At 49.0% G+C, this 23,674-nt stretch overlaps 1 protein-coding gene across 1 annotated transcript; it reads right to left on the bottom strand.

The window, feature by feature from the left end:
- Positions 1-2,604: 2,604 nt before the first annotated feature.
- Positions 2,605-3,954, bottom strand: LOC137422143 (uncharacterized). The gene is made up of 2 exons (XM_068108903.2): positions 3,001-3,954; positions 2,605-2,847 (listed from the first exon to the last, which is right to left on the bottom strand). Exons 1-2 carry the CDS (start codon positions 3,952-3,954, stop codon positions 2,620-2,622), a joined length of 1,182 nt encoding a protein of 393 aa, XP_067965004.2. The 3' UTR covers positions 2,605-2,619.
- Between the last annotated feature and the right edge of the window lie 19,720 nt (positions 3,955-23,674).

Raw genomic sequence — 23,674 nt, 5'->3', positions numbered from 1 at the left:
CCCCATTTGTCCCATTTTGGCTTCTAGCCTGTCCATAAGGGCCCCCATTTTTCTGCTTTCCATTTTCTCACTATCGTTATTTTTCTGCATTTCCACCATGAATTGGGTCATGAAGGCTTGCATTTGGGTCGCGCTCATTGGTTCCGCCACCGTGGCCCCCTCAACCACGTGCGCGAGGGCGCCATTTTGTGCGTCTGAAACCTCCGCAACCACATTGCCATTTTTCTCCTCCTCCCTTTCCTCCACATACATTTCCCCGAGGTCCTGGGTCGATTCCACCCTGTCTATCTCTCCCACCGACATCCGATCGCCTTGATTGTCCATGGCGCGATCTCAAAATTCGGGTTTTGCTTTATAAAACAAAATAAATTTCGGCAGCTTGTAATTTTGAGCGCGTTAAGCGCGCTTCGGGTCCGATCTCCCTCCTCGACACCAATTGTTACTCTAATAGTACAATTGGTGTTCCAAAATTTGGGCCTAACAAATTTAGTCCCAGGTTCGAATCCAACTCCTCGACACCAATTGTTACTGTACTAACACAATTGGTGTCCACAATTTGGGCTAAATAAATTTAGTCCCAGGTTCGAATCCCACCTCCTGACTACCAATTGTTACAGACGCGGCTTTTAGATGTTATATTGACCGAGCGGTGGTGTATTTAACCGCGTCCGAACAGTTACTCCCCGATTAAAACCCGATTTCACCCGACGTTGACCAGATCGCCCCACGGATATTCAATCGGGAAATCTCTAAAGCGATCGCAAGAGAATGAAAAAGAAGAAGAAGAATACGGAGGAAGAACAGATTTATTATACACACACAAGCAAAGGATGGAAGAAACAGTGACACAGCGAATCCTTAACTTACACTATTCGTTTTTACTTAGCCCCAAGACAAACGAGCAGGACAGGACGTTCACACTTACTCAGGGGGATATTGCAGGCAGGTAAGGCTTGAGGTAGATTGCTGGAGAGGGAGGCCAGGCCGGAGGTAGCAGCTCTCAATTCCTCGCGGTTTTTGGCGGGAAAATCCTCCGTCGCGTATCCGCTGCTGTAGACGTCACGCGCTGGCTCGGCACACCTGCTCCTCTTCTTCCTGGTGGAGCCGTCTCCCTCCTTTCAGCGCGTCTCTCCAAAGCTGGTTTCCTTTCCGAGTACCTCTCCTCTTTGGCTTGGAGCGTTTCGCATCTCACTGCCTCTCTTTGGTGCAGCCTCTTTGCTCCTCTCCCAGGGTCATCTCCAGGCTCCAGCTCATCTCCAGTCATCTCTCATCTCATCTCCTCTCCAGTCAACCGGTAAAGCAGTCCCCTGCAGTCGCTTTTATCACCTCCAGCGAAATCAAGCCGCCGACTCCGAGGGCCCGCCTACCGGGTCACTCACCGCGGTGTTGATTGGCTGTTAGGGCTGGTTCACTCCTTCCCTCTTACGACGAGGTGGAGACACGCCTTTCTTCCCCAACCTTACCTCGTGGCCAATGGTGGTTTGAAGAAAACCAGCCAAAATGCAGAAGGCAATTGGAAGGGAGGTTTTGGGGAAACTGGAAGGGCCTATGCTTATTTTGTTTGATACAATGCAAAGTCAATCTAGTGGGAAAACACATACTTAGCCTACATGGAATAAGTAAATACACTATTTAAAAGATATATCGTGACCTGCGTGTATATTCCATGCAATTAACTAGGACGCTGACTGCGACCATTATTTACATTAACAGGGTGGTACCGTACGTTCGTAACGTTCACATTGTAACGTTTTCACATTCGTTACACTTCCTCCAAATTCGTTACACACTTCCCAAAATCGTTACACACTTCTCAAAATCGTTACAATATTTTCACTTTTACATTTACACACAAAGTAGCTTTTATTTCACATACATATATAATACTCAAGAGTTATTTCTCATTCACAATGTCAGAAGTTTCAACAGTCATTGTCTATGTCTTCTTCAGACTCAACAACATCATGACTGCAGTTTCTGCATGTAATGCCATTACAGACTCCACAGGCCGAGATGCACGTGACCCCATTCTTCTTGCAGCTGCATCGCCGGTTGCTGCAATCTCCATGACAATTACAGCCCGTGAACTGCAATAGCTCCTCAGGAGCCGTGGGGTCCAGTGTTGGAACTGGCTCATACCCATGCACACCTATTGTCCATCCATAGTCACTGGGGTTCAGAGACATGCTCTGTAGAAGGATCCAGTCCCGGGTCTGCAGGTAGGCACGGAGTGAATGTTGTGCAGCTGCACCCTCTGTTGGAGGTAGAGTCTCTGGTTTGATCACTCCTGCCGCTGCCTTCCTTGAGAACATGTTGTACCGAATTTCACCCAATGTAGTATCTCGTCCATGGTAAATGTACTTGAAAATCGCAGTACCAGCCTGCATCACTGTTTCCTTGGTGGCTTCTGTGTCAAGGAAGATGTCGATGTACTCAGCCCTCACGTCCCCTTCGCAAAACCTAAAAAAAAGCACCAGGTCTATGTCAAGTAAAGTATAATGTAAAACAGAAATAAAATTATTATTATTTTTAACATTTATACTATGATGACAATGATTATAATTATTATTATTATTAGTATTAGTATTATTTGCAAACGTAATAGTAGTATTATCATTATTACCTGGCAAATAGAGTTGTTTTCCCATGACCAGCGATTGCAGAAACCGTATCACACCTTGTGAAGGCGTGACAGAAGAGCAGGTAGCTCTTCTGTGTTTCGGAGAGAGATTCTTTGATCTTTCGGACGTCATAAGAGCCGTTTGATGTGGTTAAGAAGAGTGGATGGTGGCTGTCTGAGCTATGGTGCACCAGCATTACCAGCACGTCTGCATCTTCTGCCCGCACCTGAAAATATAACAACATGTACAAAGCATAATGAACCGTTCAAGAACAGATTTAACTTTTCAACAGTGTGAATTCTCTTATTTTTAAATTACCCCGTCTCCCCCCGGGCTCCATCCAATAGTTATACTAACTGAAGACACAAATGGTACTGACCTCAACAGAGCCATCTGAAGCAGCAGCCAATGCCTCTCTCACAATTGAAGTGTCAGCATCATTGTCACACTGCTCCACAGTGATGTGATGTTTTCGGAAGGTTGAAGAGAGAAGGTGGATGAGCTCACTCTTGTTATGAGTGTTGTCCAGAAACTTTGCTCTTGGGGTCCAGTTGGACATATCCGGTCGAATCTGGAGATTACAGCAGGAATTCTTGGTACGCCGGATGTGGTCGTGATCTTTTGGTGATCTGCTGTAGCCATCAAAGACCACAATGATCTTCTGGGAGCAGCGGCCCAGATACTGCACGTAGCTCAGGTAACTGTTGGCGATCTCCTGCCAGGTCTGACGTTGTTCCCACTTCACCATGTAGACAAGCCATCCGCCATCAATTACGAGGGTGCAGCAGGGTTGGTTAGTCAAGTGAAGTGGATCAGTTAACGCCTTCAGGCTTGTATTTGAAAAGTCTGCCTTGTTTGCCTTGTTCATCTTCTGATCTTTGTTGCTGAACAGGGACAATGGGAAGGGAGTCAGCTCATACTGTAAGCTTGTCTCAACTGTCATATCCCGCTGGGCGAAAATGATCAGTCGGTTGAATAACTTTAGTGAGTCAAGGTGAATCTTTTTCTCGTTGACCAAGGGAAATTTTCTTAGTGATGACAGGGCTTTTATCTTTGACTTGACATCCATGGTCGACGTGACTGACTGTCCATCCAGCTTGATCTGCATCTCCATCCCAACTTCAGCTGCTCTCTCAGCATTGACTGCGTCATCTCCAGTGCTTGTGAATCCTGTTGAGAAAGACACGAGCAACTCCTTGTCTCTATCGTTGTCGAATGGCTTGATCTCCTCAAACCATTTTAGGACAAGTTCAACTGCCTCTGCATCTCGCTTCATCTGTGTCTTGGCAAGGTCTCTGTGGACTGGAACATGTTTACTGACGTCCTCCTCCATCCGCCGGTTGACATCAGACAGGTGACTGAGGGTGAGCACCCAGCATTTGTGGCCAGAAAAACTGTTTCTCATTATTCCTCTGCTCAGTCCACCTTGTGACTTGGCTGCCTTCATTAATGTCTGCTCAATGCAAATGTCACACCATGTGCCGGACCACTCATGACTTGAGTAACGGACAACGTGGTTCCCGTGGGCAGTGAGACGTTCTAAGGTGTCTTTGTAAGCAGGCAAAGTTTCTAGTTCCTTCATGAGTTGACAGTACAGCCGTGCGCCCTTGGCATACTGATGATGGCCTGCAGCGGCAAAGATGTGAAGCATCTTGGTAACAATGCAGGACAGATGCCCATTGTGGTCTGCAAGTCGCTCGGTTCTGATAAAGACCTTGATCACATCTACCATGTGGTGGTACTCCACCCAGAGTGCAGGTGTTCTTCCTCCTTTTGCGAGTCGTTTGAAGGTTTCTTCAAACCTTTGCTCAAACACTGGCACTACTGGGTCTGAGTGTCTGGCTCCCATCTTCCCATCAGCCACCTTCTCCATGAAGGTCTTCATGTCACCACGCTCCTCCTCAGTGAAGGCAAGTTTCATGATGTGTTGATAGATGGCTGCATCGATGAGGAGGTGAACACGGATTGCCTTGTCAAAACATCCTCCATCCATGATGTGGTTGGCTGTCGGACTTCCAGGATAGATCAACTGGATCACATCTAGTAGTCCAGAATCTTCCATGATGTTACCCATTGATCCAAGATAAGACTTCAGCAGGTGAAAACCTCCCAACCTTGGAATGACGGGTAGATTTGCCTGCTTTATTATATTCACAGCCTTCAGCCAAATCGGAAGATCAAAGGTCACTTTTTTTCTGGGTTTCCCACGGGAGTTGACCTTCAACATTTTAACACATGTTATTACACACCTTTACAAACATATTGGTGAAGAAATTTTTTGGTAACAATTTAGTTAACAGATTTTCATATGTTTCCCTTACTATCTAAACATTAAACTGATATCAACTGAATCTCTTATCTTCCCACATCCAAAACCTTGATCTTTTCTACCCCAGCTAATTTCACCCCAATTCCACTTTTTTGAAATACCAACTTCTGTCCTGGAAGTCCTTGGTCTTCTTGTGTTTTATACTTCTCCCACCCGCCCCCCCCCCTTCCCACGCCTCCTGCCCCCAAGCCCTCTCCCTCCCACACTTCTCCCTGCTCTCAAATGTTGTGGTTGTGTGCTTCCCCTTCTCTCCCCATCTTGTCTTCCGCTCCCTCTTTTTGTATATTTTGTTTGTCTGGTTGATTTGTTTGTGAAATAAATGTTAGCTCTTTCACGAGCCTCGATTCAGTATACAAAAAAAAAGAAAAAAGAAAAAAAAAAGCCAAAGTCGATCCGCTCCAGCGATCGTCAGAACGATGTCTAATCGAGACCAGAATCCCGTTCGGATGACAGTCACAGTCCCGCTGCCAAAGCTGCGTAAAGGTGCCCTCAAGGCGACTGGGAAATCACACCCTCGGGTATGGACGTTACACGGCTCCCACTCGGCGAACCGCAGAGTTCCCACTTAAAAGCGTCGTTGCACACACACACACCAGATTAACGTCTGAATGCAGTGAAAATGGTGGAAGCGAGATGAAAAACCTTGAGCGAAGCGCAAAGTGCGCGAGGCAAAATGGCCGACGGCCCGTTCTCGAGGCGTAATGGCACTACGATGATTCTCCTCGGAATCAACCGCAAAACCTGACACGCAGGTTGATCTGTCACAGCGATAACAACTCTGTCGCAGGAATTCCTTTCCCGGGAAACCCAAAGTTCACTCGTGACTCTCGTTCGCCAATCGTTCGCTCCAGACCTCGAAGCAGCTAGGCTTCTTCTCCGACTCACTCGCTCCACCTTCTCTCGCTCTTCTTCCTCTTCATCGTCGTCTGGTTCCGGTTTCATTTAAAACATTAACTTTTTTACCTTTTGAAAATAGTAATATCTATTTCCCTTAAACGACAACAATAATAGTACATGGATTCATAAATGATTACAGTGGATGAAAACCACAACAACGGAAGTGACGAATCCGTAACAATATACAGACTTGGCATTTAATATGGATTATATATATTTTTCTTGACGGGTTTACTTTCTTAACTCAGTATATCAATCTGGTGAGTTTCTTTTACACTTTAGTGATTTATTTGTTAAAAGAACCATGTCACTGATTGTCTGTCGCAGCAAGAAGTCAACAACAGGATTATATCACAGGTGGCGTGGCAAAATGTACGGACAGGTGCATTTGATGATTGGATTCACAGTCGGGTATACAAGGATTGTTGCGTTCTGTATTAGTGGAAAACAACTGCTGCACGTCTCCAAAAGTTATTGCCGCTTCCTCTGGAGATGGTCCGTCAACTCGACAATGCTGTTTGTCATGGAGTGGTGGCTTTCCGAAATTACGGCATGAAACAGCGTGCTATTGCTCGGCAGTATGGCATCACTCAAGGTCAGGTGTCAAAGATCCTGAAACGAAATGAATGCGCAGAGGGGTGTCCCTACTCCAATACCGAGGCCAGGACGTCCCCGCAGAACCACAAGGAGGGATGATCGCCAGCTGCACCGGTTAGTCCGTAATGGCCGTACCAAGTCAGCTAACCGGCTTAGGGCTGAGTGGCAGCAAATGACAAATGTGCCTGTATCCAGAAGGCTAGTCAACCAACGACTGGTTCAAGCAGGCTATCGTGCCAGGCGTCCCCTGAGAAAGCCACGCCTGACCAGACAGCACCGCCAGCGCCGATTGCAGTGGGCCAGAGAGCACCGTCAATGGCAGCCAGGACACTGGAATCACGTGATCTTCAGTGACGAGTCTAGATTTCTGGTCTATCGTCAAGATGGCCGCGTCCGAGTGCACAGACAAGTGCATGAAGCCTACAACAAAGATTGTATAGTGCCAAGAGTCCAAGCTGTAGGTGGTGGGGTGACCGTTTGGGCTGCTTTTCATGCAGGGGGCAAAACTGACCTGGTTGTTCTGAATGGAAACCTGAACCAGTTCAAGTACAGGGCCATTCTGGAAGAAACATTGCTTCCATTTGCTCGTGCAGCCTTTCGAGGAAACTTTGTCTTCCAAGATGACAATGCACGGCCTCATCGTGCTCGCATGATCCAACACTTTCTTGCTGACCGTGGTGTAGAGCATATGGAGTGGCCTGCCATGTGCCCGGATATGAATCTGAAGGAGAACTTGTGGGCAGAATTAACGCGTCAAATCGACCACTTGGACGAGCAGCCGACCTCTGTGCGTGAATTGCAGCAGGCTATTGTCACTGCATGGCAAGCGATTCCTGTCGAAACCTTGGCAAATCTCGTGAACAGCATGCCTCAACGTGTACGTGCTCTCCTGAATGCTCGTGGGGGTTACATGAAGTACTGAGCTGTAATTTTACTGTCCGTAATCCCAGTCGTAATTTAACTTTTGTTTTTGTTAAAAAATTTTTTGGCTCATGTCCAAAATAAAGAGATACTTCTGGAAAACGTACAGAAGTTTAACACAGTACTGTCCATGAATTGAGTTCGATATCAGTTTACATCAATTTCAAGGATCAATTTATTTGTTTCGAAATGTAAATTGTGGTTTTTGTTTCTTTTAAAGGTCACATTAACAAAATCTAGAATAATTTCAACATAATTCCAATGAACTTTTGGTTCTAAGACATCTTGAAAAGTAAGTTCACCCCCACAAAAAAAAGATTCCATATTAAATGCCAAGTCTGTACATATGTATATGTGTATATATGTATATATTGTTACTGATTCGTCACTTCCGCCTTTGCTGTTGTTATATACTTGTAGGATTTTTTTTAGTTTCAGATAATATGGTTGGTAACATTTCTGTGTGAAATGGAGATGACTTTAGTAAAAGGTAACAAGAATTGTTTGTGAAGGAAAAAGGAAAACGTGGCAAAGAAACCGGAAGATGAGAGAGGAGGAGATCGGCAGAGACCATGATCGGCAGAGGCCATGATAGAGGCCATGTTGCGGCAGAGGCCATGTTGCGGATATGAGGATTGTATTTTTTTTATTGTGTGCTTTATTATTATTATTGCTTTATTCTGGCCCTCCTGCCTCCAGTGTTGTGTAAAGGTTAAAAGGGCGTCCCGGTAGTTAATTCCATAAAAGCACACATTGAAGGACACGATAAAACCCTTGTTCAGTAGTTTATATCTTTATTATGTGTTTTAGGGTAAGGCCTTGTCTCCCATTAAATGACACTCCATTGCACCAAGTGAAAAAGATAGATTCCCTTCATTCCCATTCCCAAAAACCTCCATTTTCCCTTTCAACAATTGCCATTCGCATTGCCAACCAACAATTGCCGCCATTGACCACGAGGCAGGGTTGGGGAAGAAAGGCGGGTCCCCACCTCGTCATAGAGGGGAGGAGTGAGTCAGCCCCACTCAACCAACCACGAACAAGGGGTTGGACTTGGAGAGGGTGTGGAGAGAAACATCAAGGAGGTTCGCGAAGGTTGAGGGGCGGGCCTATATAACCCGCCGCGGGACGTTCCCCAAGCAGAGGAGATGGGAGATGAGCTATGACAAGAGCTGAGTTGTGAGGTCCAAGGCTGAGCTGTGTGGTGAGGTGCAAAAGAGAGCTGGGTTGTGAGGTCCGAGAGAGAGAAAGGCGATCATCCAGGGAAGCACAAGGCCTGCTATTCGTCGCCTTGCTCGCCAGCAGCAGCGTCCACAGCAGCAACAACACCCAACGAGCCGATCGTGCTGCAGGACCAGTTGGACCTCCCTATCTCGCCAAACATCCACCTGCCATCCCTATTATCATCATTCCCCGTGTGAGTCGTCTTTGTTTGTTCTGTCCTGGGTAGTTAATTAAGTCTGTATAAGCTAGTATTTTCCCTGTGTCTCTAAAATCTTCTGTATATTATTTTATTATCTTTCCTTCTCCTTGGTTACTTTGAGCCTGTAAATAGTAATAAATAGTAATCGTATTTCAAACCTTTCTTTTTGTCTGCTTCTTCTTCACATCCGTGTCGTCTTAGTCTTTTCCATATTGAATAGCTGTGGCGCGATACGGCCAACGTCTGGGTGAATCGGGTGAATCGGGGAAACTGTTAGGTCGCGGTGCCTCCGCTCGGCAAACCAACATCCTTAACCGCGGACCGTAACAATTGGTGTCTGGGAGTGAGATTCGGGGCCCGACCAAATTTTTAAAACATTTAGAAAAAATTTGGTCAAAATTTGGAGCGGCCGAAATTTGTTTTGTTAAAGAAAAACCCGAATTTTGAAATCGCGCCATGGCTGGTCAAGGCGATCGGATGCAGGTGGGTGAGCTAGAGGAGGGGTTAGGAGTAACCCAGGATCAGAGGGACGAAGTAGCGGAGAACATTGGCAATGTGGTTGAGGAGGTTTCAGGCGCGCAAAATGGAGCCTCGCACATGGCCACAGCGACCGCGCCCGCGACCGTAGCAGCGCCACCGGTGGATTTGAATCTTTTTATGATACAAATGAAGGCCCTTATGGACAAGAATAATGAGCGATTGGAGGGCCAAATGGGAGACCAAATTGGAAGTTTGAAAAACAGTATGGGAGAAATGGGGAACCGGATGGAGGCTCAGAGTGAGCAATTGGGGGTAATGAGGGACGAAGCGAGGGCTCGGAGTGAGCGATTGGGGGGCGAAATGGGGGGCAAAATGGGAGAAATGGGGGAACGGCTAGAAGCAAAATTTGAGGGTTTAGACAAGAAATTTGAGGGATTAGACAATGGGATAGAGGGGGTGAAACATGGGTTAACGGGGGTGGAAAATAGAATGGCTGCCCAGGAGAATCAGATAGAGGGGGTGAAAAATGGGTTAGAGGGGCTAGAAAATAGGATGGAAGACAAATTGCGGGCAATAGGGGAGCAATCCGCCCGAGAAATTAAACAAATGGGAGAGCAGATAGAGGAGGTGAAAATCGGGGTAGAAACCAAACTGGATGCTCAGAGGGATGAATTGGGACAGATGAGGGTGGCATCTACAAAAGAGAGGGAGGAGATGAAGGAGGAGATACGACGAGGTGTAAGTGAGGAGGTCTCGGGGGTACGCGGGGAGGTAAAGCGAGGTGAAAAGCGTATAGAGAAAGAGGTGAGGAATAATACGGCGAGGTTACAAGGGGGAATAGAGGGTCTGACGAGGGGAGTAGAACAGCTGACAGTGGGACAAAAGGAACTAGTGGACCAAGTGGAAAAGAACACTGCAATAATCGGGGGGTTAAAAGCGACACAAAAAGACATTAAGAACGAATTAATAGCGACACAGAAGGAATGTCAGATGGTACATGAGGGGTTGACGAAGAAGTTGGAAGAGGTGACAGAAGTAATGGAGACGAAGGACCGAGAGGTGAGGACGCACATAGAAACGGTTAAAGTGGCGTTAGAGGAAGAGATAGAGGGGGCGCACAGGGAGATGAAGGAGGTAAAGGAAAAATTAGAGGAGGTGGAAGAAGGGGTGAGTGAAATTAAGAAGAGACGGAGGGAAACTAAAAAGGAGATAAGGGAGGAAGTGATGGAGTATGTGCAAGGTCTGTGTTCAAATCATGATGATGTGCTCACTAACCAAATAAAGAGTTTGCAGGTGGCAGAGGAGGTGCGACGACGAGGTACCGAGGTGAGTGACGATATACGCGGAAATGTATATGGGGTGAGGGGAGATTCAGTCGGCTTGGGGGGTGGTGTAGACCCGGGTGTTCGTGAGGGACCAATGGTGAGATGTATGACTGGTCCGGAGTGTATGGAAAGAGGAGGTGTGCATGGAGGTCTGGCTATGGGGAGTGAGGGGGGTGCTGGTGAGCAAGGGTGTGCGGGTATGGAGTGGGTAGCGGGTTGCGGAAGGGCGACCCAGGCATCGACACCACAGGGGGTAGTGTTTGGAGGGACGGGGGACGCGCGGGAGCCCCCCGGGAATAGCGTACTGTGGGAGCCTGAGCGGTTTGGTCCCGCGTTGATCCCGCAGGGAGTGGCGCGTGGGGTCCGACCTTCGGGCGCCCACAAAGTCCCACTCACGCCGTATGACGGCAAGAGTGATTTGAGGGCGTACCTGGCGCAGTTTGAGTACGTGTGTAAAGGCAACGGTTGGAATCCGGACGAAGGTGGAGTACACCTGGTAGGGGCACTGCGCGGTGCGGCGGCGGAGGTGCTGACAGCTTTACCACCGGGTGCTCTCACCCTGCCAGCTCTCCGTGCGGCTTTAATTAACCGTTTCGGTATCGAGCAGCAAAGCGAGCTTGTTAAAGCTCAAATTGCGCAGCGTAAACGCAAGCCCCAGGAGACCATCGGGGAACTTGCTCACGATATTCGCCGCGCGGTCGGGATTGCACACGCGGACATGGCAGCGAGTTCCCAGGAAAGCCTGGCGCTGGATCACTTTATTCAGGCCCTTCCAGATCTGGAGCTCCGACAACAGCTCGCCATGTGGCGCCCGCAGACCATGAGTCAGGCGGCCGACGCTGCAACCCGTTGGGAAGCAGCGAGGCCCCTGGCCCGGGGAGGCGAGCGCCACGCAGTGGCGGTGCGTCAGGTGGGGCCCGTGATGGGGGGCGGCCCCCCAAGGGGGCCCGCCCCCGACGGGGGCCCTGACCTGGAGAGCATGGTTCGGAGGCTGGTGGATCGGCGTCTAGCGGGACCTGGACCATGGCAGGCGGCTCCAGTGGTGGCCCCCGGTAGTCCCCGACAGAGTACCCCAATTCAGACATACAGGGGGGGGAATTTGGAATACCGGAGGCAAGCACCTTACCAGGTGAGGTGCTATAATTGTGCTCGGATGGGTCACCGTGCGTGGGAGTGTCGGGCTCCGCGCCGGGACGTTCCCCGTCAGCCGATGCCCTCAACTCCGCCCAGTATCGATCGGCCTAGCCGACCACAGACACCCCCCCACCAGGGCCAGGGAAACTAGAACGTGCCGGGCATCACGTACGTACAAACTAGAACGTACGAGACAGTACGAGACAGTACGAGCCAGTAGGAGACAGTACGAGACAGTACGGGACAGTACGGGACAGTACGGGATGCCGGCCGGGGCCGAGGCCGGGGCCGGGGGCCGCATGCAGGGCGGTGTTCGGCAGTAGGGGATGGAGAGAAGCCCTCGTTGACGCGACAGGTCATTCATTGTGGCCAAATTGGAACAGGTAGTTTGACAATTCGGTGCAAAATTGCCGGCGTGGGGGTAGACGCCGTGGTGGACACGGGAGCCAGCGCCACGATCATCAGCCCCGTGGTCCTTAATTCGAGTGCAGACGGCTGGGGTAAAATCCAGCGTCTAGAAAATCATAGTTTGCAGTTGGCTACCGGGGTAACGGCCCCGATCATAGGGCGTGGTTTTGTAACCCTTAAGTTGGGGTCGGTAAAAAGAGAGATAGAGGTTTGGGTGGCGGAGGTGTGCGACCCATGCTTAATAGGGTTGGATTTGTTGACTGCCAGCGGTTGTAAAATCGACTTGAGCCGGGGGATCCTGCAATGGGCGGTGGAAGAGCTACCATTGGAGGGGGTGAGCACGGCCGAGAGGGTGGAGCTGGAGGCTCCTGAGGCCGTGACCATCTCTCCGGGGGCCGAGGCCATAGTGCCGGTCCGATGGTCAGCTCGCCCGACATGGCAGGAATCCTGCGGCCTGGTCGAACCGGTGGCAGCGCGATCCATACCTGGTTTAATCGTGGGCCACACCCTCGTAAAAACGGACGGGCCGGTGGTGGCCGTCCGAGTAATTAACATTAGTACAGAACCACGCACTATAGTAAGGGGCACGAAGATAGCTGGCTGCACCCCAGTTAGAGAAGTCGCGTCAGTGAGGGGCGAGAACGTCCAGCCGAGCCGGCCCCAGGGGGAGCCTTCAATAAATACTAGGAATTGGCCCGATCCCATTTGCGAGATGGTAAATCGTAGTAGCGTAGAGTTGGGAGGTACCCAGAGGGAGGCCTTACACAAACTGGTTGGGTCCCATTTGGACCTCTTCTCCTTGTCCACCGAGGATATTGGACGTACGGGCCTGGTGAAACATCAGATCCACACCGGTGAGGCCCGGCCTATTCGTCAGGCCGCCCGACGGCTCCCTTGGAGCAAGAGGGCGGAAGCTGACGAGCAGGTTGAAAAAATGCTCGACGCCGGCGTGATCGAGCCCTCGGGGAGTCCTTGGATGTCACCTGTTGTGCTGGTCAAAAAGAAGGATGGGACCACGCGGTTCTGCGTGGACTATCGCCAGCTAAACAACGTGACACTCAAGGACTCATATCCCCTGCCAAGGATTGATGACACCCTCGATGCCGTTGCGGGCTCAAATTGGTTTTCAACTTTAGACCTCAAGAGTGGGTATTGGCAGGTGGAGATGGATCGGACAGGGAAGGAGAAAACGGCATTTTCCACAGGTAAGGGGCTGTATCAGTTCAATGTGATGCCGTTTGGTTTGTGTAACGCCCCCGCCACCTTTGAGCGATTAATGGAGCATGTGCTAGGCGGCATGCCATGGCAATCATGCCTGGTATACCTGGATGACGTCCTGGTACATGCCAAGACCTTCCCCCAGGCGGTAGCTAATTTGAACCAGGTGTTCGGGTGCCTCAGACAGGCAGGGTTGAAGCTGAACCCGAGTAAGTGCACTTTGTTTGCAAGAGAGGTGGCCTATCTAGGTCACGTTATCGGCCGCGAGGGGGTAAAAACGGACCCAGACAAAATTAAAGCGGTAGAGGAGTGGCCCGCACCACGTACCATCAAGGAGGTGCGGGGATTTTTGGGACTCTGCTCCTACTACCGGCGCTTTGTGGCGAAATTTGCGGAGTTGGCCCGTCCCCTCCACCGGCTTACGGAGAAGGGGACGCGCTTTAATTGGACATGGGAGTGCCACGAGGCCTTCCAAAAATTGAAGGGGTGTCTAACATCCGCACCCCTTCTAGCTTACCCCACTAGCAACGGGGCATTTACCCTGGACACGGATGCGAGCCAGGAAGGATTGGGCGCAGTTTTGTCTCAGACACAGGAGGGCGTGGAGAGAGTGATTGGTTACTATAGTCGGGCCTTAAGTAGGCCCGAGCGAAATTATTGTGTCACTCGCAAAGAGTTATTGGCTATGCTGGCTGCCATGAACCATTTCCACCCGTACCTGTACGGGCGGAAATTTTCGGTTCGAACTGACCATTCCTCCCTGCAATGGCTCCTTCGGTTCAAGGAACCGGAGGGCCAAATTGCAAGGTGGTTGGAAAAGTTGCAGCAGTACGATTTCAATGTGACCCATAGGGCCGGGAAGGCCCATGGTAATGCAGACGCACTCTCTCGGCGTCCTTGTCTGGGGGAAAACTGCAAATTTTGTGCGAGACACGAGGAGATGGAGCAATTGGGCGATTCTGCCCCGATTCTCGTCGTCCGGGCAACCCGGGTGAGAGGGCCAATTTTGCCACTAACCGTGGATGAGGAATTTGGAGATTTGGCTTGGAGCACGGCCCAGCATTAGGATCCTGTCCTGGGGCCGGTGTTCAATTGGGTCAAATTGGGGCAAAGACCAAAGGGGGAGGAGGTCACCCCCCTCGGGGCGCAAACAAAGGCGTATTGGGCTCAGTGGCAGACCCTGGAGTTGAAAGGCAACATCTTGTATCGCAAGTGGGTGGAGGTTCCCTCTGATAGAACTTCCTGGCTGGTGATAGTCCCTGACAAATTTAAGAACGTCATATTGCAACAGGTGCATGGTACCCGCTCTGGCGGCCATTTGGGCAGGACAAAGACAATATCTCGGGTCCGCCGGAGGTTCTATTGGGTGAATATGGGGCGCGACATACAGGACTGGTGTCGGAGATGCGACGCCTGTTCTGCCAAAAAGGGACCAGCACGGAGGATGAGGGCCCCCCTTCAATTACATCAGGTGGGGGCCCCCCTTGAGCGGGTGGCTATGGATATTCTAGGACCGCTGCCCCGCACCCGCCAAGGTAATAAGTATATCCTCGTTGTAATGGACTATTTCACCAAGTGGCCGGAGGCCTACGCCCTCCCCAACCAAGAAGCCGGGGTTGTGGCGCAGGCCTTCGTAGAAGGATTTGTATGTCGGCACGGGATTCCACAGGAGCTGCACACCGATCAGGGACGAAATTTTGAGAGTCAATTATTAAAAGATGTGTGCAGACTCCTGTCAATTCGAAAGACCAGAACCACGCCCTTGCGGCCACAATCTGACGGGATGGTGGAAAGATTCAACAGAACATTGATCCAACAACTGGCATTGTTCACCACCACCCGTCAGGATGACTGGGACGAACATCTCCCGTACCTGTTGATGGCCTACCGAACTAGCCAGCACGGGGCCACCGCATGCAGTCCAGCGTTGCTTATGTATGGGCGGGAGTTACGGGCTCCCGCCGACTTGCTATGCGGTCCCGTGCCAGACACCACGGATACACCACCGAGGGAGGGTTACGCACGTCACCTGGAGGAAGGCATGGAGCGCGTCCATGCCTTCGCCCACCGCCAGCTCCATCTGGCGGGGGCCAAGATGAAGCGCAGGTACGACGACCAGAGCCAGGGGAGTCAATACGCTCCAGGGATGAAGATTTGGTTCTTTAATCCCCGGAGGCGGAAGGGTAGGTGCCCAAAACTCACCTCCCCCTGGCAAGGCCCGGGAGTCGTCCTGTCGCAAGTCTGTGACGTGGTTGTTAAAATCAAAATGGGGCCACAAGCCCCCCCTCGGATCGTCCATGCCGACCGGATAAGACCTTATGCCGGCGAGCAGGCGCCCTCATGGATCGCCTCGGCTCTAGATGCCGAGGCAGGACCCAGTACCTCTTGCGACGGGGGCTCGTAGCATCAGAGGACTGGGGGGATGGTAGTGGAACGTCCCCGTGGTGGTGGGATGGCAACTCTGTCATCCCTCACAACGGGGGCAAAGGAGCACTAGTCTTATGGGGTTAATGGCAGTGTAAGCTCGCCGAGGGAGGGTTTGGATAATGTGTAGGGCCCTAGAGATTGACATTAGGTAACGTTAAGGTTATGTAGTGACTGATACCTGTAGTGGGGATGTAGGTAGATTAGTGTGGATGATAATGACGTGGGAGCGCAATAATGTAAGGGGCGACGGGGAAGCGCAAGTTTCAGAAGGGAGTAGTTAGATGAGATGATGCCGTGTGTTTGAGGATTGGAAGTGTATTGTGAAAAGTGTGTGAGGAACAGGTGTGATTGCACAGGTGTGCAACTGGACAGGTGGATGGAGCAGTGTATGAGTGAGTGATATTGATGTGTATTGTGTTGACCAAATGGTCCAGGAAGGAAGGAGGGTGCAGGTGGCACCAGGTGTGGTTGCACAGGTGTGCAACAACAGGTATGAAGAACAGGTGTATGGAATAAATGGCAGTGTGGAATATATGGGGTATTGGAATGGATGGTCGTGGAGTGAGTATGATGGAAACTGTGGAGTGGAGTGGATGGTGCGGAGGTGTGAATGGGGGAAGAGTGGACCCCCATCACGAATACCCGGGGCGGGTAGTGTAAGTGTTAGGTAGAGGGTATAGGTAAATTGTGGTTGGATATTGGCATCTGTGGTGCAGGTGGAAGAATGGTGATTGGATGGGTGCATTAGTGTTGTGGAAATGGCTGGGCGTGTAGCCTGTTAGTGTGTGTAGTTGGTTTGGGCACTCCACCACTGTGAGGATGTTGGCCAGGTGAGGCCGCAGGTAGGCTCTGGGAGCCGGTAGTTGTGGATGGGGCCCGAGGATCCGGAGGACGGACCCGGGTAGCCCAGTGCCAGAGGGCACCAAGGGGTGACAGAGCCAGGAGGGGCCTTCCCCAGTTAGTTAGGTTAGGGTGAGGAGCTAGGTAAGCTCGGGTGGCAACTGCAGTGGTGGAGGTGTGCAGGTGGGTAGACCTACTGGGAGAGCTACACGCCCCAGCCCAGAAATTGTGCAAGGGCACCGGGAGATGAATCGGGGGAGTGAGACCCCAAATTGAGAAGCACCACAGTTTGGTCAATGGGAATTGGTTTTTAGAACCCATAGTGTAAGTTGGCCAATGGATTGGTAGTGTAAAGTGTGTTAATGTCATTTAGAGGATAGTTAGGATGAAGATCTCCTTGCACCATCTGCATCCACTCACCTGAGGTGACAGGTAACTCCACACCATGCCATATTTTTATTATTTTTATGATGCAAATGTTTGGAATGTGAGACGCATCATGACGTGGGTGTGACATTGTGCTTGTTGTTCCATCTCTTCCTCCTTATGAGGATTGATGATGAACTGGGTGATGGCAAATTTTGAAGTAGAGGGATTGTGGAGACGAATTTGGTGTAGGGGAAATATGGGGAAGACGTGACAGTAGTGACGAATTTGTAAATGTGTAGATTTTTGTAAATATGGGGTAAGGGCAAGGGTAGAGTAGGTGACAGGGGGGGTGACGTACGGTAGGGATGAGCTTTCTCACTTCGCTCCCCGTACGCACTTCGCCTTGCATTGCCTTTGTTGATGTGTACCCTTGTGACCTTACCCCTCGCTCATCTGTCTCTCCCCCCTTTTGTCTCCCACATGACCTGTGCGCCATTGGGCGCCGAGGGGAGCGTGCGTGAGTCCGCCATTGTGCGCCCGGAACTCCCAGAACCAGCTGTCTGCATCGATGCACCACATTATGGACCACGTCTGTGGCCGAGCACCACTTATGGACCCCATGGGTTGGGGCGTGGCCCCTCTGCTGGAACCGGCCATGAGGGCCCGAAATCTTGTTGGCGGACCTTGGCCACAGGGCACCGATGCCCCACAGGTGAACCACACTAGTCGGCCCTGTGGGCCATAAATAAAATAAATAAACATGGACACGTTTGGGCAAGTTTCATTGCAAATAGGCCGCCAGTAAGAAAATGAAAGAAAGACAACATCTGGAAGAAAATAATAATAGCCAGCAGAGGGAGCTGAAGAGCAAGAGACCACCTGCAGGGGTAGGGGTTGCTTGGTTATTTTTATTGATGAACAATGATGACTGAGCACTGATAGGTGCTTGAGGGTGCTTTGGTGCGTTTTGGGTGCTTTCATGGTGCGTCGATGCAGAGCAGACTGTCTTCCCCCCCCCCCCCCCCCCCAGAAAGAACAATCACAGGTCCTGGGTTGCGTTTTGTAAATAAAGTAGCGTCAATTGTAAATAATGCTCCCCACCATCAGTGTGTAGTTTGAAGACCATTCCGCAATTCGGTTAACTGTGGGCGTGAGTCTGTTTGGCAGGGTGCAATGGAGCATTGGGACATATTTATCTATGTTTTAAAACTGTCGCACTCAGGGGCAGGTTAAAAGTAGAGGGAACTACACCTACGTGTCACACTAAATTAAAGTTATAGGCCCGGGCCGTGCCTAAGAGGAGGAGGGTGCAGTGTTGCGGATATGAGGATTGTATTTTTTTTATTGTGTGCTTTATTATTATTATTGCTTTATTCTGGCCCTCCTGCCTCCAGTGTTGTGTAAAGGTTAAAAGGGCGTCCCGGTAGTTAATTCCATAAAAGCACACATTGAAGGACACGATAAAACCCTTGTTCAGTAGTTTATATCTTTATTATGTGTTTTAGGGTAAGGCCTTGTCTTCCATTAAATGACACTCCATTGCACCAAGTGAAAAAGATAGATTCCCTTCATTCCCATTCCCAAAAACCTCCATTTCCCCTTTCAACAATTGCCATTCACATTGCCAACCAACAATTGCCGCCATTGACCACGAGGCAGGGTTGGGGAAGAAAGGCGGGTCCCCACCTCGTCATAGAGGGGAGGAGTGAGTCAGCCCCACTCAACCAACCATGAACAAGGGGTTGGACTTGGAGAGGGTGTGGAGAGAAACATCAAGGAGGTTCGCGAAGGTTGAGGGGCGGGGCCTATATAACCCGCCGTGGGACGTTCCCCAAGCAGAGGAGATGGGAGATGAGCTATGACAAGTGCTGAGTTGTGAGGTCCAAGGCTGAGCTGCGTGGTGAGGTGCAAAAGAGAGAGCTGGGTTGTGAGGTCCGAGAGAGAGAAAGGCGATCATCCAGGGAAGCACAAGGCCTGCTATTCGTCGCCTTGCTCGCCAGCAGCAGCGTCCACAGCAGCAGCAGCAGCAGCGTCCACAGCAGCAACAACACCCAACGAGCCGATCGTGCTGCAGGACCAGTTGGACCTCCCTATCCCGCCAAACATCCACCTGCCATCCCTATTATCATCATTCCCCGTGTGAGTCGTCTTTGTTTGTTCTGTCCTGGGTAGTTAATTAAGTCTGTATAAGCTAGTATTTTCCCTGTGTCTCTAAAATCTTCTGTATATTATTTTATTATCTTTCCTTCTCCTTGGTTACTTTGAGCCTGTAAATAGTAATAAATAGTAATCGTATTTCAAACCTTTCTTTTTGTCTGCTTCTTCTTCACAGCCGTGTCGTCTTAGTCTTTTCCATATTGAATAGCTGTGGTGCGATACGGCCAACGTCTGGGTGAATCGGGTGAATCGGGGAAACTGTTAGGTCGCGGTGCCTCCGCTCGGCAAACCAACATCCTTAACCGCGGACCGTAACAATATGTATATATTGTTACTGATTCGTCACTTCCGCCTTTGCTGTTGTTATATACTTGTAGGATTTTTTTAAGTTTCAGATAATATGGTTGGTAACATTTCTGTGTGAAATGGAGATGACTTTAGTAAAAGGTAACAAGAATTGTTTGTGAAGGAAAAAGGAAAATGTGGGAAAGAAACCGGAAGCTGAGAGAGGAGGAGATCGGCAGAGACCATGATCGGCAGAGGCCATGATAGAGTAAGTCAAGTAAGATAGCGTAAGTCACATCGAGGCTGCGAGCGGACTTTTTTGATAATGGTCGCGGATGAGTTGAGGCTTCCCGTGAAAGGGATTGCCTGAGACATCGTCCGATATTGCGATTGCAATTAAACCTACATCTCAGGTTTTATCACCAAGCGTGAGCTGTTGTTAGCAGGAAAACAAGAGCCTCCATTACATCTGCCATTTTGTCCTCGAAGAGGCCATTCGCTTGGTGCATCGTGTCTGGTCATTGGGATTCCCATATCGACATCATCGTGTTAATTGCCGTTGGTTTTCATATGGGCTTAATCGTTGGTGGATGGGGGGGAAGGGGGGGGGCGTGGATTGCTCTCATGTTTGGGGGGATCGTTACCCCGTGCCGTCAGCTGCCGGACCTCCCACCTCGTAACTCCTCATCCGCAACCGCTCCGATACCTGCCTGTTGTTCTTGCCATTCTGCACGACTTCGACCTTCACCCAGCATGGAGATCCGTGCACGGACTTTGGAGATTGTTACATTCCACTCACGTTTGGCATATCGTGAGTTTATTGCATTGAGATCATTGGGGAATGATGTTACCATCATATGTATTGTTCATGAGATGCCAGTGATATTTTCCTGGTACTTTCTTTAATAGTGTTAATATTGTGTATGTGAGAGTTATTAATACAATTACTTGTTTTGTTCTACACAATTGCATTGGTGTGCTTTTACCATGGTTTATTAGAACCCTCAAAATAACAAATCTTTCTGCCGTGTTCCCACTCAAGATTCGGAGGGGCACCATAACCGGAGTTTGGGGAGGTAACACGTAACAATATGTATTTGTATATATGTATGTTAATATATATATGCCTGCTGGCAGGATGCCTTAACATAAGTACACTCGCTTCTGAGCTGCTTAGCCTGGGTTCAAATCCCAACCCAGCTATAAACTGTCATCGCAGTGTTTCACACACAGGATGATTATTAATTTGTGTGCCATTCCTCGGATGGATGTTGAAATGGGCGTCCCATCTGCCAGCATTAGATGGTGGAAGTTAAAGATCCCATAGTGTCCTTCGAAAGAGTAGGGGAACTACTCCCTTCACCCTGGCCAAATTCCAAATTATTGCCTCTATTTTCTGTTTTTTCTTGCAGTTCAAAATAATAAACAATAACAGATTTATTGACGATGACTCGCTGTGATGAATTATTCATGTCTGAAATATAAAATAGTCGATTTTTCCCTGGATGCCACATTGCCACAATGTGAATGCCTGTACGCCATTGCTGAAACTGACAAACTGTTTTCCAAAGCAGCCTCATATTTTAGAAATAGTGGGACAGGTCATCTTTTGCTTCAGAGTGGGTCATGATGACTGACTACAAACTGTCTTTTGGTCCATTTTTACAGGCGGCCGTTATTTGTTTATGGGCAGTGAAGGTGATTCATGACAAAAGTCACAATAACAAGATACCTAGACCGCAGATTCAGCAAGTAGTGTAAAAATGATATCACAGAAAGCACATGTAATAAATTTCCCACAACATTAATGTTTAAACAGGGTGTGGATTTATGTACATGTCATTCCTACAGATAAATTATGACCAAATGAAAGATTACTTTGATGGAAAATGAAAATCCCCTCTTCCAATTTTACAGGAACAAGATTATGCTTTAAATTAAGTTGATATTTGAAAGCATATATAAAAGCATCAATGCATTATATAAGGTATTTCTCTCCATCTGTGTTACAGACACAGCACTTTCTCTAAACAATGGCACAACTCTGCTTTTGTATTTTCAAATGCAAATTTATGGACAAGAAATATGTCATGCAAATTTGCTTAAAATTTATCTGCTTAAAATTTATTTATCTGCGTTTATGCAAATCTGCTTAAAATCTTTCCATTGATTGGACGAACCGATTTGGTACAGTACATGTTGACCTATCTGTGATGACGCATTGGGTTATGCAATTTGGACATATCCAGCTTCACTTGATTTCCTTATACCCAACTTGGTATGTGAAGTCAAACATGATTTAAGTTGCCCTGTAAGCTCTGCATTTGAAGCTTCATTTGTCTTGCATTTTTCTTAGTGTGTACTAAGTTGAGGCTCGTATAAGAGCTAACACATAGAACATATAAAGGGAGTGAAAGACAAGAGGGGGTGAGAGGGAAGAGCAACAATAGAAGGGAACAGTTGGGTATGTGTACAGTATGCATATATATATATATATATATATATATATATATATATATATATTTATTTAACGAACGAAGCGCACTAATCCTATGACATGACGCTGACGTCATGTGTATAAATTATACCAACACATCACCTCCAAACTAGGAGGCATCCGCGTGGTACTCAGGTCTTTGCAGACTGAGATTAAAGCTCTATGGTCACACATAGACAAAGGCAGAGATGTCAATCTAGATTTCGCCCTCATTATGGGCCTCATGAGGCCTGCCTTTTTATAATAAAAAAGGTTTAAAAAATCAAACATTTAAACAGCCTTGGACGTGCAACTTGACCCCATGGCCAAGGCACACCGTCCATCAAGACTGTCCCATTGGCATACACATGCACCTCAACCCAAAGGCTGAAGCACATGGTCAATCAAGACACATGCATCCTGACCCCGAAGGGCCAGAATGCATGGTCATACAATTGGACCCCTCCTCCATAGGAGTGAGTCCCCATGACTTCAACACCATGCCGTCCCGACGAGGGCTTATTTACCTCTTATGAGGCTGCCTTTTTAGAATAAAAAAAGGTAAAAAATCAAACATTTAAACAGCCTTGGATGTGCACCTTGACCCCATGGCCAAGGCACACCGTCTATCAAGGCTGTCCCATTAGCATACACATGCACCTCAACCCAAAGGCTGAAGCACATGGTCATTCAAAACACATGCATCCTGACCCCGAAGGGCCAGAATGCATGGTCATACAATTGGACCCCTCCTCCATAGGAGTGAGTCCCCATGACTTCAACACCATGCCATTCCGACGAGGGCTTATTAACTGTTATGAGGCCACAGCTAAGGCCTGCCTTTTTTACAATGAAAAAAGGTAAAAAGTCAAACATTTGAACAGCCTCGGATGTGCACCTTGACCCCATGGTTAAGGCACAACGTCAACAAGGCTGTCCCAATAACAATACACATGCGCCTCAACCCCGAGGGGGAAGCACATGGTCATTCAAACGCATGCATCATGCCCCCGAGAGGCCACAATGCATGGTCATACAATTGGGACCACTCCTCTTAATAGGAGTAAGACCCCTTAATCCACCGACAGGGCATTACTCCTGCCAGGTACGATTTTGCAGGCTTGTTCGGCGTCATCAGGACGGCACACTGCAAATTGTTTATTTGTGACCAATCTAAGCCATTAACATACACAGGTTGAACCCGCTAACTTGACTGGGAAGAAAGGCACAGATTGAGTCTCCCCAGCAATTGCTGCACAACCTGTTAGCAACAAGTGTCGCCTGCCAGGCTCACACATCGTCTCTGCCTGCTCATCAACAGATGCCTCCTAGTTTGAAGGTGAGGTATTGGTATAATTTATGCACATGTCAGCGTTATGTCAAAGGGTTAGTGTGCTCCCTTAGTTAAATTTAATGTTCCTGACTGCAAACCTCCTAATTGTTGATGGAATTTATATTTAAATAATAAACAGGAATTATTTCCTGCATGGGGCTAGTGTGAAAAAATTCTGACAACCCGGGACTCGAACCCACAGACCTCATCGCTTACGCAGTGACAGCGCACTGAGTTATTGAGGGCTTGGGATATCAATTCACCATCAACGAGAGTGATGGGTCCATCACTTCATCATCGCAGACAGGTCAGGGGTCTCTCTGTCAAGTTTTTCCTTCCTGAGTATTTGCTTCTGTGTCCATCTTGTTCACCCCATGCGTCGTCCTCTACCCCTCTATCCTCCCCACATCCCTTATATGTTCATGTCTGCCTCT

The sequence above is a fragment of the Myxine glutinosa genome, chromosome 2 (assembly GCF_964187855.1).
Source record: "Myxine glutinosa chromosome 2, kmMyxGlut1.1, whole genome shotgun sequence".
NCBI classification, from domain to species: Eukaryota; Metazoa; Chordata; class Myxini; order Myxiniformes; family Myxinidae; genus Myxine; species Myxine glutinosa.
This window is presented reverse-complemented; position numbering and strand designations above follow the sequence as displayed.